General features: G+C 49.5%; 1 protein-coding gene across 6 annotated transcripts in view; it reads right to left on the bottom strand.

The window, feature by feature from the left end:
- Positions 1–3,827, bottom strand: part of TLK2 (tousled like kinase 2) — a 104,805-nt gene extending 100,978 nt beyond the window's left edge. For 4 of the 6 annotated variants that reach the window (XM_061174869.1, XM_061174870.1, XM_061174868.1 and 1 more), the window contains exons 1-2: positions 3,506–3,579; positions 1,517–1,602 (exon numbers count right to left, since the gene is read on the bottom strand). In XM_061174869.1, coding sequence (XP_061030852.1) covers positions 1,517–1,597 — 81 coding nt within the window. In that variant the 5' untranslated portion in view covers positions 1,598–1,602; positions 3,506–3,579. Of the gene's footprint in view, positions 1–1,516; positions 1,603–3,505 lie in introns of all 6 variants that reach the window. The other 2 variants (XM_061174871.1, XM_061174872.1) reach the window with 2 other exon arrangements.
- Between the last annotated feature and the right edge of the window lie 11,466 nt (positions 3,828–15,293).

The following is a 15,293-nucleotide window of genomic DNA, read 5'->3' as shown; positions in this document are numbered from 1 at the left end:
GTTCCCGTAGCACCTCACCACAGCTCTAATACAGCTCTCATCACAGCATCAGCTCTCTGTCTACAGCACTTGCCCTCTCCACACTGCGGGGGGGCCTGGAAGCACTGTACTGAGGCGTCATCCCTAACACCCTGCACAATGCCTAGTATGCAGCAGGTACTCAGTGGCTGTTGAATGAACAAAAACTATCAGGCTATTCCAGCTCACCAAAATTATGAGACTCCTCAAAGCAGCCAGTTTTTCCAACTAAACCCTGACAAACATCTCCTCTTTTAAGAAGCTACTGGGGCTTCCCTGGTGGCACAGTGGTTAAGAACCCGCTTGCTAATGCAGGGAACATGGGTTCGAGCCCTGGTTCGGGAAGATCCCACATGCCGCGGAGCAACTAAGCCCGTGCGCCACAACTACTGAGTCTGCTCTCTAGAGCCCACGAGCCACAACTACTGAGCCCAAGTGCCACAACTACTGCAGCCCGCACGCCTAGAGCCCGTGCTCCGCAACAAGAGAAGCCACCGCAATGAGAAGCCACTGCAATGAGAAGCCCGCGCACCGCAACGAAGAGTAACCCTCGCTCGCGGCAACTAGAGAAAGCCCGCGTGCAGCAACAAAGACCCAACACAGCCTAAATAAATAAATAAATAAAAATTAAGAAGCTACTGACCAAAGCATGAGACTAAGATCTAAGTCACCATGAGAAATAAGATTTCTTGAAAAGCACAGGAAGGAATGTATCACATGAAGTCAAAGATCAAAAATTCTCGAGTCTCAAGCCCAAGGAAGCAACATCTTGGATTGGTGAAGATTTTAAATAAAACATCACAAATATATTTTATATATTGTATTAAAATCATAAATCTGTTTTACATTTTGTACTAAATCCATCCTATGAGAGTAGAGGGGGGTGAGGTAGCAGGTATGTAACAGTGCATAGGAAGCCATAACACTGCTTAACTTAACACCCACCCATTAATGAGGCCTGATCTTATTTTATGCTCCTGGAACAAAATAAAGAATGAACAAGAAGGAAAAACAGAAGGAGAGAAAAAGCAGTCTCGGGGTACAACCAGGAGGAATCTGCTGAACTGCAGATTTGGAGACCTGACAGACTTAGCAGAGGCAGATTTTTCAAAACTCTACATACATATAGCTATCCAGAAAGTCCAGCGTAATGAAGCTATGCCAATACCTTTTCATTAACAGTTTTTTCTGAGTGGCTGAGCTTTGACAAAATGTGGCATAGAATCTATATACACGTCCTGTTAACATCCTTGCAACAGACCCATGGGAAACCTCTCCCATATTAGAGGGTAAAAAGAAGTATATCCTCCCATAGAGAGTACCTTCAAGCATACTGTTAAATGACTGGAACAACTGGTAGGACTTAAAAGTTCATTGGAACCATAAGCCAAATCGTCTCCCCTTCAGTGTATCTGTATGATCCACCCAAATTGCTCTTTGTTTTTAAATGTGTTTACATTAGACTCTAAGCAGTGTTTGTTATCATCATTTTACTCACCTTACTAACACCAACTCCAGTAAACCTGGCCTCTAATAATTCCTGCCGTCGGGGGTCCAGGCTATGCAATTCTTCCATCATTTCTACTGAAAAAGAAAAAGTACCTGTGAGACCATAAAAGCTAAAACATGAGGAACCGATTTTTAAATATAACAAAACTCAGAGTAATTATTTCACCGAATGGTCACGTACAGGTAAACCTCAAATAAATATGGCATACAAGTAATAAACTACAATGTGCTGCATCAAACAGTAATACATTTAAAGTTATAAAGTGGCTCAAAAGTCCTCTTCTGAGCAGTGGTTGAGAATCTGCCTGCCAATACAGGGGACACGGGTTCGAGCCCTGGTCCGTGAAGATCCCACATGCCGCGGAGCAACTAAGCCCGTGCGCCACAACTACTGAGCCTGCACTCTAGAGCCCGCGAGCCACAACTACTGAGCCTGTGTGCCACAACTACTGAAGCCCGCGCGCCCAGAGCCCGTGCTCCGCAACAAGATAAGCCACGGCAATGAGTAACCCCCCGCTCACCACAACTAGAGAAAGCCCACACGCAGCAACGAAGACCCAATGCAGCCAAAAAAAAAAAAAAAATACAGCATGAATCAGAAGCTACTAATAACTTAAAATAATGCTATTATATGCCTCCTTGCTCTGAGGAGCAGATAGTAGCTCATGAAAAAAGGAATTACTTCAAATTTAATAGAGAACCCATGGTAAAACCATCAACCGGCATTCACTCAGGAAATTAGTATAGCTCCATAACCATCCCTTTACAAAATCTTTCTCTGCCACTCCCTGGAGCAGTAGGTTTCTCTAGACATCTGCTTTTAGCACTCCTTCCAAGCAGGGAGGGGCAGGAGGACACCATTTTTAAACTCCTTCCACGACCAATTAATGCACAGGCTACTCTCAGCAAATACCTCCATCGTTTGCAAGAGATCAACTCTTGCAGAACCCATTGGAAACCTCCCCAATATTAAAAGTAGAAGAGGTGCATATACCATTACATAGAACCCCTCTGAACATATTATTAAATAGTTATTGGAATGATTGGCATGATTTAAAAGTTCACTGAAAACATGAATGAACCATGCTCCTCTGCAATCTAACACCTCCACAATTTCCAGTAACAACCCCTACAAAGTCCTCCAGTTTCATTTCCCTTCCTGGTTTGAGAGCCTGGGGCAAAGGGGAATGAAAGGGTGGCAAATTAAAGTTTCACCCACACAGACAAGTGCAGGTTACAGAGGGAATTAGGAAATTCTCGGAAGGGTACAAAGGCATCTTAAAAAAGAAAAAGGAAAGAAAAAAAGAAGAAGAAAAGAGATTGAGAGAGTGTTTCCCTAAGTGGCCTTCCTCGCGTCTCGCCCTGCCCTAATCGAGGCCGGAATGGCAGAGGTTGCAACCTCCCTTCAAGACCCAGGGTCTCTCGGCACGTTTCCTAAACCTCCATCCTCAGGCCTGGCCCGGAAAATGACGCCCCAGCGGTTATTCCATTTAATGTCAACTCATGTTAAGGAAAGATCCACTCTGTTCCATTCCAGCAGGGCCTTAGACTGGGATCCTCCCTGTAGCCCACAGCCAGGAAGCAGGACCGATGGGGCCTGGTCCCGGCGCCCCTCGCCTCCCGCCGGCTCCAAACTTTCCCCAACTCCAGGCCCACCTGTCACGGAGGGAGGGCGGGCCAGCTCTCGGGGGCGCCCGGGAAGCTGCCGGGGCCTCCAGCTGCCCGGGCGCCCCCCTCTCCCCGCCGGCCGCCGGCCCCACTCCCAGGCCAGGGCCGCCTGGGCCTCCCCCATCTTCGGCCCGGCCCCTCAGCGACCCGCAGCCCTCGGAAAGCCCCTCCCGCCTCAGAGCCGAGGAGCTGCGGCCCGGCGCCGGCCCCCGTGTGGGCCCGGGCCGCAGCCTCCTCAGCCGAGGGGGTCGCCCGGACGGTTAATGCCTCAGGCCCGGCGCCCTCCCCCGCTCGGGGCTCAGCCTCTCACCTGCTGCCGCCGCTGCCGCCGCTCCACGCTCCTCCCGGGAGGGGCCCCGACCCGACCCGGCTGAGGACCGCTCTGCTCTCCCCCTGGGCAGGCCCGGGGCGGAGCCGGGGCCTCTCCTGAGCACCGCAACCCCCCGCCCGGGCAGCCGCCGCCGGCGCCGGGCTCCACGAGAGGGCGGGCGGGGGAGGGGGGCCTCGGAGGCCGCAGATCCCCGGGCTCGCGTACAGAGCCAGGCGCCCGACGCGGGCCCGGGCCCGGGCGGCCGCGGGGGGCGCGGGACCGGTCTCCTGGCGCCGGACAAAGGCCAAGGGAGGCACAGAAGGGCCCAGGCCCGGCCGGGAGGTGGGGGCCCACTCGGCTAGGGGCCACTCGGGTGCGGCGTGGAGGGCGGGGGGGTCGGAACCGCTGGTGCCCAGGACCCGCCTCCGGCCCCTTAATCCGGATCGGTTCGGTCCGGATTAGTAGTGATCGGTGTAAACACACTAGTGAAACCGCGTGTTTCCTCGCGAGATTTGCACGGCTGGGAGGCAGGGGGGGTCCAGTGGGGGTGGGGGAAGAGCCGACAGTGGGGGAGGAGGGGGAGGGGACGAGGAAGGTGGGGGGGGGTCCCCGCTGCCCCGGCGCCCCGCCTCCTCCAATCAGCGGCCGGGCTGGCGGGCAGGGGTTAACCAGGGGACCCCGCGCCGGCTGAGGAGGCCGCCGCCTTGCCGGGAGGCTGAGGGAGGGCGGGCGGACGGGCGGCGCCGGTGGACCGGCAGCGACGCGAGGAGAGGTCGGACCGGTCCGGAGCTCCGGAGCCCCCACTGCTGCCTCCGTAAAATCGGCCCTCGCCCCGCGGGACCGGCCCCAGCCGAGGAGGTTGGGCCGGCGCCCTGGGTCGCGGACCGGAGCTAGAGGGGCCTCGCCCCCGGGGCCGGGCGCTTCCCCGATCCGCCTCGTCGAACCCCGCGCCAGCCTAATCACTGGTCTCCACGAGTTTGGGTGAGAAGTGGGGTTGCTCTGCCCAAGATGGATTTTTGAGGAAGAAAACCCGTGAGCCGGCGAACCCCGCCCGAACTTCCCCGGAGACGCCCAGTTAGTGAGTTGGCTGTGCCCACCCGTGTTGGCTGGCTCCCACGCCCCGCCACTCTCCAAACTCACCCTCCCACTCCCCAAATCCAAGCCGCCTTGGAAAGCGGACAGCGCTTCACCTCCACGTACCTGGTTGGCAGGACGTCTCCAGGGACAAGAGGTCCTCTGGGATCAAGGCTGAGTCCCCACCCCCACCAGGATGCTGCCCCAAAGGGACTCTCTCGGTGCCCCCGGGGGGAGGTTCCATTTCAACCTTTGATTAAAAACAAGGCCCTCCTGGGTACTTAGGGGGCTCGGAGGGTAAGGGCTAGAACGGAGAAAACAGGCCTGCCCCTCAGTGTCTGCTGAGGAATGGGAAATGTGAAAGGGTGCAGTAGCTCCCGCAGCTAGGAGGGCTTCCTGCACAGAAAAAGCCTCCCATTTTGATCACCCAGCACCGGAGAAAAAATCACATTCTCCACGGACTTCTATGAGCCAGGACACTGACTTCAACGCAAATACCCAACTTTTTATTTTCCTTTGATGCCGCCTTGATCAGATGTGTGAAGATGACTTAAGGACTACAGGCAAATAAATCACTTGGGAAAAATTCAGATAATGAACAAGAGCCTTGAACTTTTCCAGGGGCTAGGCAAGTACTTCAAGTGGCGTTTCTGCCTTTCTTTCTTCCTTATTCTTAATTCATCCTGTATTAATGGAACACAGACCTGCTGGAAGGGCAAAGGATGGCAGTTTACTTTTTGTTAGTTGCCCAGCCTTCCAAAGCCTTGGACAAATTCAAGCACTGTGGAAAAACTCCATTCAACCAAGAGTCACCTTGCTTCGAACCCAGCCAGGTTGGACCCTGTGCACACATGTATTTCCAAAGATAACAATGTTTGAAGGGGAGGGGGAGAGCAAGTTCCAGGCAGAGGAGGGTAGGAAAAAGGGCAAGGTGAAGGACCATCAAGAGAGCAGGAGTACCAAGAGTACCTTCCCCTACAACTCGAAAAGCAAGTGAGGCAAGCTCTGTCATTATAGCAAATGATCAAAAAAGTAACTCCTTAAAATGACACTGAAATGTCTCAAATGAGAAGAGTTTAAAAGGAAGAACACCGGACAGAGTTGGAGCTGAGTTCCAGCCAGCTCTTTCACAGACAAGCTGCATGGACCAGTTACCTAACCTTTCAAGTTTCACCAACCTCATCTGTGAAGGAGTTTGGATTAGAGGATAATAAGATAATAATAAGGCTATGATTCCATTTTTTGAGCTAATTTTTTTTTTTGGCCGCACCATGCGGCATGGGAGATCTTAGTTCCCCCAACCAGGGATCAAACCCGTGCCCCCTGCATTGGGAGCACGGAGTCTTAACCACTGGACCACTTGGGGAAGTCCCTGAGGTAATTATTTTTTAAAAAATAAAAGTAGTTACTGAAATACAGGAAAAGATGAGATTTTTAGTTTCACTTTGCCTAGTGCGTTTTCCTCTGCACGTCAAAGAACTTACACTGCCATAGGTCTGTTCACAGCCCCACTCCACATTTAACACTCATCCCAACAGGAATTGCTCATAGGAATTTAATGAATTTGCTTACCACAAAAATGAGGTGCTTCTGTTTATAAGCATCATATAAATGAAAATATCAAATATCAACAGTAAGGAAAAAGAACAATAGATGGATAATTTCAAAATAAGCTCTGTTGTTGTCAGATGGTTCTCACAATGTGATTTAACCTTGGGTTCATGAACCAACTTGTTTAAAGTGTGTTTACTGGGACTTCCCTGGCAGTTCAGTGGTTAAGACTGCTTCCAATGCAGGGGGCTCGGGTTCGATCCCTGGTCGGGGAACTAAGATCCCACATGCCCCGTGGCCAGAAATAAATTAACTAATTGTGTTTGCTCACAGGGCAACTTTGTGAGACTCAACTTGTCATAGACTGGCAAATGGTGACACTCCCCATGCAAAGGCCCAATTCCCATCAGCTTCAGAAGGCTCAAACATGGATTCATCTAGATGTGCACGTTGATCATCCGGTCCTTCCTGCCTTCAGTGTGTGACAAGTCCTCCAGGTTCATGTTCATAGTCACAGAGAGGACCAGGGCGCTGGTGTTCCCCAAGCTGTGCTCTGCACATCTCGATAGGTTAAGTGCTTTAAAGGGAGTAGATGTACATTGGACCTCGGGAAACTCTAGGTTAAAGTTAAGTGGAATCCTTTATTTCAGTACTACTTAGAGCCTAAAATGTACAATAGGCATATGACAATCTCCAGGCGGGAGGATCAGGGTATTCAGTGGTTGCCTATTTGATGTTTGGAACCACCACCCTGGTTTTTTGTTGGCTGGTTGGTGGTTTCAGGTACTCATGGGAGAGGTGTTTTGAGAAAGACACTGGGAAAAACTAAAGTAGTTGTAAGCACTCTTTTGCCCTTTCACCTGTACCACACTAATGAATGTCCAGCATCTTCTTAAATGTTTCATAATGTCCACCACCTGGCATATATTACTGAGCAGGGGACCTTACGTGCACCTTTTCTAGAAGGGGCCTGCAGTGTGGTGGCTAAGAGGACAAACTTCCTAGTCAAGGGCCCTGGTTTTCATCTTGGCCCTGCCTCTTACCAGCTGTGTGGCCTTAGGCAAGATATTTAACTTCTCTAAGCCTCAGTTTCTTTATCCATCAAATGGTGTTAAAAACCTGACAGGACTGTTGGAGGATGAAATGAGATAATGTGTATGCCTGACAGACTAATCCCTAAATAAATGGTCCCCAAACCACATTTCTACCAAGGATGTAGACATTTGTCATCAGATTGGTTAGCAGCACACAGTTTAACTTCGGAAACCAGGCTGCCAATGTACTGAGTTGTTTGTGGGGCTGTTTTCTTCATAACAGAAAAAGGACTTGATGTCTCTTTAAAGAAGGCATTACAAAAAAAAGCATTACATTTTATTTTGGGGGGGGGTAAGTAGAGAAAAATGTAAAAGTCATCTGGTCTATGTTCTTCCCCCATCCTGGAGAATTGAGGGTTTCTAATGGTGAGAAGAAATAACAAATTTTGTGAAGGCAATATTTCCACTATAAATTCTGGTAGGCAGGGCAATGTAGAACGTCAGGGCACTGGTGGTTGGAAAGAACTAGGTCCTAACCCCATCTCTTCACCTGTCAGGTTCCTCATCTGAAAACTGTGGCCAGCACACCTAATCCCATGAGTGGCTTTACTTAAAGTTGAAATAGTGATAGGAAATGCCTTGTAACTGTGCCTGACATACAGTAGGCATTTGGTCAGTGTTATTTCCTCCCTTCTCCCCATTCCTAACAAAGTGGAAAAGCATCTGGTTGCCATGAAAATGCACTATAGATGAAAGAAATTCAGATCTCAGCCTGCCTAAGATTCTCTGCCAATCTCTCCCCTATCTCTATGTTTTTCATACCCTCCTTTTGCCCAGCTTGCTTCAGAAAGCCTTCCTGAGCAAGTCTCCTTGACACAGTTTACTTTCTTTATCGTCATGCATTCTTCCCCACAGCCCAGTGATGCTGGAACAATATTCTTATTCTCCTGGAGAGTACCTCCCTTCTTTAATTTCCTCTTTCAACTCCCTCCCCAAATGTTACTTTTTAATACTTGTCTTCCCTGAATTATGTGTTCCTTCTTCCCAGCAGCTGAAATGTAAAATAGACAAGTAGAGGAGCAAAGAGAATAAATGCCCCTGAAAAGTAACAAGCCCCCTCCCCTGAGCTATTGAATCCTCCATTTTGGTCTTTCTCAGAAAACGTTAAGATAGGGAACAACAGCAAACACACTGCATTTGTGGAAGCTGGCAAAGTGTATTTTATAAATCTTAGTTCTTCCATTGACCTTTCATATTAGGCTTAAGTAATCAACCTTTAGACACAGTGACACAGGTCATGAGGGAAAGGGGGCCCAACAAGCCCACAGAGAAGAAAGAAGGGGATCATTCGGCTAGTGGCCTTGGGCATGGTCAGCCCAGAAAGACAAGTCAGAAGATGGACGTTGTATAGCCTCTGAGTTTAGAATGAGTTTTATTTTTAATGGCTGAAAGAAAATCAAAAGAATAATAGTATTTTGTGACGTGAAAATTACATAAACTAATTTTGGTGTCCATTAATAAAGTTTCATTAGAACACAGCCACACTAATTCCTTTACATACAGTCTGTGGCTGATTTTGCGCTACAAATGGCAGAATTGAGTAGTTGTGACAGGCAGGCAAAGCCTAAAATGTTTACTATCTGGTCCTTTACAGAAAAGTTAGTCAGCCCCTGCTCTAGGCCAGGACTTCGCAAATTGGACCAAGCATACGTATCCCTTGGGCATCTTGCCAAAATGCATCTGGGATAGGGCCTGAGAGTCTGCATTTCTGACAGCCCCAGGTGATGCTGTTGCTGCGGGTCTGCAGCCCACACTGGATTTCAAGGCTCTGAAGGCTTGTCTGTTACATTAGTGAATGCTTTATGTGAATGCTTTGTAAGTACAGTGAGCAAATCTTTAAAAATATGAAAAATTGGAGTGTAACCCATGATAATAACCTCAATCGAATCTTCCACATTTCATTCCACTGTTCTGGCATCATGTGACAGCCTGAATAGCCGTGGAAATGGATTTGCCAGCCACCTTGCTGAGGCCAAAGGGATGGCAGCCCCAGCCCTCTTGTGATGTGGTGCTTCCTTTTATTGGCCCTAAACGTACCAGTCCAACTACAGAAGGGCCTTCTGTGTCCTGGTATTGCAGAATTTGGAAAGGAGATCTGAGTTCACCTTATGCAAAATACTCGACTCTTCCAACTGCAGGCAAGTAGTCCTCTCCCAGCTCTTTCTTCAGTGAGCAGTGCTTCTCAGGGTGACAAACCCTTGCAGAAGCAGCTTGGATTCAAATCCCAGCCCTTCTACATACATGTTCTGAGACCCAAGGACACATGACTTCTGGAGCCTCGATTTCCTTATCCGTGCAGTGGAGATAATGTATGTAAAGCACCTGGCTTACTGCCGGATTCCTGCCAGGTGCTTCCAACCTGAAAGCATCATAAAACTTACATCCAAAACCTGCTCCTCCCCCTACCTAACTCATGTTAGAAAATGTCATTTCCATTCTTTCATTACTTATGTCAAAAACCGTGGAATCATCCTCTCTTACACCCTTATCCCCAGCACCTCCACTCCAGCCTCACTGGCCTCAGGGCCTTTGCACTTACTATCCCTCTACCTGGAACACTTTCACCAGACACTTAGCAGGTGTGGCCACATGTTACTGCATTGCACGGAATGTGTCCTATCTTGCATATGTGTGATAATGATACGGAGCTGGCAAGTGGCTGTTTCCATGATAGAGTGAGAAGAACCTCCAGGCCGTTTCAAGAGACAACCATGCTAGGCTTTTGAGTAGAAATAAGTGAGGAGGGCAGTTTGAAAAGAAAGACCATTTCATCACAAGAAAAACAATTTTTTGGGCTTCCTTGGTGGCGCAGTGGTTAAGAATCTCCCTGCCAATGCAGGGGACACGGGTTCGAGCCCTGGTCCGGGAAGATCCCCCATGCCGCGGAGCAACTAAGCCCACGCGCCACAACTACTGAGCCTGCGCTCTAGAGCCCGATGAGCCACAACTACTGAGCCCACGTGCCACAACTACTGAGCCCGTGCTCCGCAACAAGAGAAGCCACCGCAGTGAGAAGCCCGTGCACCGCAACGAAGAGGAGCCCTCGCTCGCCGCAACTAGAGAAAGCCCGCATGCAGCAACAAAGACCCAACGCAGCCAAAAATAAATAAATAAAATAAATAAATTGTAAAAAAAGAAAAAATTTTTTTCTACTTCTTTAATTTTGTATCTATATGCGATGGTGGCTGTTCACTAAACTTACTGTGACAATCATTTCATGATGTACGTAAGTCATTATTGCTGTACACCTTAAACCTATACAGTGCTGTAGGTCAGTTATATCTCAATAAAACTGGAAGAAAAAAACAAAACAAAAATAAATAAAAAGAGCAAATCCCAAAACCAAATCCTTGCTCTCAGGTGCATGCCGGTGAGAGAAACAGACAAAAAACACAAAACTATACGTCAGAGGGGCTGAGTGTCATGGAGAAATAGAAAGCAGGGTACGAGGATAGAGTGCTAGACCCCAGTGGTGGCAGGGATGCTACTTTATATAGGGAGGTAGGTCAGGCACAGCTGTTCTCTGATAACGTGACGTCTGAAACGAAGGTGCAAACCTTGTCACCGTCTGGGGGAAGAGCCTTCCAGGCAAAGAGAACAGTGAGTGAAAATGGCCTGGGGCCAGAACTGGTGTGTTTGCAGCAGGATGACTTGTCAGGCAAAGCTGCAGCGTCTCTCTGGGCCTTCTGGGCCTTGCGCGACAGGGTGAGCAGATGCCTGCTGCTGAGCCGGGCACAGGTGTAGGCCACAGTTTCACCAAGGTTTCGACATAATAAGGTGCTTTATGCTGCAGTGAGATTCAGTGTCTTGAGCCTGCGTTTAATGCCTGATCCCAAAGGGCAGGGATTATAACAAAAAGCATTTATTGAGCATTTATGGGGCAGGCACTGGAATGAGAGCATGTTCATTATCACCTTTAATCCTTTCAACCTTGAGGGAGGCCCACCATACAGAGGAGGAGGAGAAAGTGGAGAGGAGGTGAGGGAGTTCTCTGAAAGGCGGTCTGGCTCCAGGACCGGTGCCCTCTGCCCCGCCACGCAGGGTTAGGCTGGGGCCAGGGCGCGCAGCGCTCAATCCTGCCCCTCCTGGCTGACTCCAGGTTCCACCCGCTCCTTCAGTTTGCTTCAGTTAACACTAACTTTCCGTCACCTCCTTCTGGCTTCTGGCTTCATTACCCCGTATTTATTGTGTTTCACAGCTTTCCTCCCTGGCCATTAGTTTCCGCCTCCTCTGAAGGTGTGGATGTGGGCAGCTGGTTAGTCACTTAGGAAAGACTCTTATCAAACTCACCGTCAGGGCTTCCCTGGTGGCACAGTGGTTGAGAGTCTGCCTGCCAATGCAGGGGACACGGGTTCGAGCCCTGGTCTGGGAGGATCCCACATGCCGCGGAGCAACTAAGCCCGTGAGCCACAACTACTGAACCTGCGCGTCTGGAGTCTGTGCTCCGCAACAAGAGAGGCCACGACAGTGAGAGGCCCGCACACCGCGATGAGGAGTGGCCCCCGCTCGCCGCAACTAGAGAAAGCCCTCGCACAGAGATGAAGACCCAGAGCAGCCAAAAATAAATTAATTAATTAAAAAAAAAAAAAAAAACAACAACTCACCATCACACAGGATCTGGTTCTCAGGTCTTCGGGTTCCCCTGGCCCCAGAGTTAATCCAGTTTGGGAAGAACCTCATCAAAATGCTGAGAATGGTACACAACCCTGTGTGCCAACTCGTTCACAACCCTGGATGCCAACTTGTTCATTTCAAAAGGGGAATGTTACTGCCAAGCGGCAACATTTGACCCACAGACGCTGATCCCAGGATAGCTGCTCGGAAGGCTCCTCGGTGAGCAAGGGCAAGGGGATGGCCTTAATGGCGCCACCGCGCACAGCTGTGTTCAGCTGCTGTTCCCAATTCCTCGAAATAGTGCCCTGTCTTCTAAAGGAACAGGATGCTGGGTCTGTCCCTCTCATGAAATTACACCAGAGCCCTGCTTTTTAGACTCCCCTCTCTTGGACTCTCCTCTTCTGAAACCACAATGTATATATAGGCTTACATTTTCTTGGAAATTTGGATAACCCATTTTTAGCCAAAGCTGCTGCTTTGTAGGTAGTTGATCTCCTCCATCACCGTGGAGTCTTCCAAGTTTTGTTCTCTGGTTTTGCAGGTATCTTGGTGAGGCCTCATGTTTGAGACTCTGCTTTAATATTCATTAGCATAAGACTTTCAGAAAGTTACTTCAATTTCCTCCTCTCTCAAACCGGGAACTAACACCTGTTCTCCTCCCAGCATTGCTCTAAGGATTAAGTCAGTTAACACAATAAAGTCTTCTGAAATTTAGGGGGAAAAAAAAGTGACATGTAAATGCAAAACAGAATTATTCTTTCAAGGCAAGTTTTCCCTAAAACAATAGTTTAAGCAACAGGGAAAGACGGTGACAGTACAGCTGGCCCTGCACACGATCTGCAGCCTACACTGCCCATTCACGCAGCAGCCCAGCAGCCCTTGTCAATGGGAGTGTGGTTCCATCAGGTCCAAGAACCACTGCCCTAATAAATACTACCTCAATGTGAAGCCATCCACAGACTCTGGCTATTGTGTTTCCCTGGTCTCCCTGTGCTTTGTCCAGATTTAGTTTTTAGTTGCAGAGTAAATGTGACGCTCTGAAAGGTATATAAGACGCAGCGTCACAAGCCCTGCGTTCAAAACTCAGCTCTGCCGTGCATGCTGGGTGACACTCAGCCAAGTGTCCTCCCCTCCGCCTGAACCCCCCGCCCCCCCCGTAAAATGGGGCTGCTCACATGACCTGCCCCTTAGAGCTGATGTGAGGATGGGATGAGGTAACCGAGGTCCAGAAAGATTAGTGTGGTGTCTGGCATGCAGAAGACACTCCAATGATGCTTGTTTAATTAAATGTCATTGATTTGTTTGACGAGAGAAAGCAGTTTATCACTAGTCTTCTCAAAATGCTTGCTTTCTTCAGAGGTTTTAACTTTTGCCTGACAAACCAAGCTCTTCTGTCTGTTAAGAATGTTTTTTATCTTCCTATTCTAACAAAATATTTGGAAGCCAAAATAGATACTGTGTATGTGCGTGGGGGACAGACTTTCTTGGTCACTGTTTTAGCCACCCAGACAGTGGTGTTTTAGCTCCCACGTTTCTTAAATGGTAGCAGGGCAAGATTTTACTTTTGCTGTTTCAATCACCGGCATCGATGTTGCAATATCACATAGTAACAGGTTCCCCAATCTGATTACTGGCTTAGCATTTTATTGACCAGCTGGTCCGTTCCACTCCTGTATCAGAGCAGGAAATACCCTGATAGGTTCTTTTCTTCTCCCACAGATACAAGACTCACCTAAGTTACCAAGTCCTTCTTCCCTGGGGCGCCCCTTATACATACCTCCACACTGACAATCCAGGAGCTGGACAGAAGGACCTGTGGGATTGGAATGTGGGGAAGGGGCTGCACTGGGAAGCCTTTGGTGGTCACACTGCCCAGAGGCTGCATCCCACCTGGCACTGATTCAGCATTTGCATGCTCCCACCTGCCCCATTTGGCTAGAACAGGTGAGAGCTGGTCCTGTGTCCTTGTGGGTCCTACATCTCCTGCCCTCCCCTTGCCGTGCTCCCCATAGGATTGGACACCCCCAGGATGTAGGCCTGGGTTGGGTTCTTCAGCCCCTGGTGACTCATCTCCCCACTGGAAAAAGTATGAAAATTGTGCTTGTTACGTTAACAGATTCCTGAGAGCTGCCCCCGTTGCCCACTGAGGGAGTTTCCATCTTATAATTGGGAAAACAGAGGTGGTAGGTGTGAGGCAGAGAGCCTGAGCTGGGAGCAAAGCTGATCCAGGGTCCAGTCCAAGCTCTCCTCTCCTGGGCTCCATGAACTTGAGCTGGTTACTTCATCTTCCCAGCCTCACCTTCCACTTCTGTAAAAGGGGGATACAATGCCCATCTTAGAGGGTGGATTTAGGCCCATAAAGCATCAAGCACAGCACTGAGCACAACAGGGGGTCAGTAACCGGGGGCTTCTTTATATCTTTCACACTTAAAATGGACTGTTTAGTGTTTTCGGTAAGTCCCCAGACTAGAGCTGGGTCCCAGCACTGAGCTGACTGAAGCATGACTGCAGAGGCCCTAGCAGCACCAGCCACAGAAGGGGGATTCAGGTGTCTCCACCCGCCTCCTTGGGGGCAGCAATTCCCCCATCGCCCACCCCCCATAACGCCCAGACAGTAAATATTTTAGGTTTTGCAGGCCATGTTGTCTCTGTTACGAGTCTCACCCTGCCAGCACGGCAGGAAGATAGCCACAGATGATACGTAATTGAATGACTGTGGCCGTGTTCCAGTTAAAGTTTATTTGCAAAAATAGGCAGTTTGCCAGCCCCTTCATGACTCTCAAATTTTGGCTCACACCAGAAACGCCTGGGGGGTGTCTTCCAACACACCTTGCTGGGCCTCACCCCCGGTGCTTCTGACTCTGTGGGTCTGGGCTGGGCCTGCATTTGCGTTTCTAACAACTTCTGGGTGACACTCCTGCTGCAGGCCTGGGAACCATTTTGAGAATCACCAAAGCTTCTCCCTCTCCCTTCTTTCTCTGTGCAGCTGAAACACTTTATTCCTACTGCAAAAGAGCATTTATTGTGTTTTACTATGGCTAGTGGTTTGTGTGTGGGTCTCTGGGATCCGTTCTTAATCATCTTCCTACCCCAGTGCCCGACAGTAGCCACTGCCCATCATGAGCACTGAACTCCAGGGAGGTCATGGCCACGGGAGCCCTGGGTCCAGCTCTGCTCCTTGGCGGACATTTCTCTCTGGAGCTCTGTGCGATCCCCCGTCACGGAGAAGAGGAAAAGGGACTTTGCCCCCCTGCCAGTCTAGAAACAGATCAGGAGAGGAGACATTCCCTGCTCAGACTAGACCTTGAACCTGGACTGTTTTCCAAGGAAATGAAACAAGGGTTGGGGGTTTGGTTTGTTTTAATTTTGTTATTTTTTGCTTTGTGATGTATGAGTGTGGGGGGTTGAATCCAGACAGCTGACTGATGTGGAAAACCACTATTTCATGAGTTGCA

Source organism: Eubalaena glacialis, chromosome 19 (assembly GCF_028564815.1).
Source record: "Eubalaena glacialis isolate mEubGla1 chromosome 19, mEubGla1.1.hap2.+ XY, whole genome shotgun sequence".
NCBI classification, from domain to species: domain Eukaryota; kingdom Metazoa; phylum Chordata; class Mammalia; order Artiodactyla; family Balaenidae; genus Eubalaena; species Eubalaena glacialis.
This window is presented reverse-complemented; position numbering and strand designations above follow the sequence as displayed.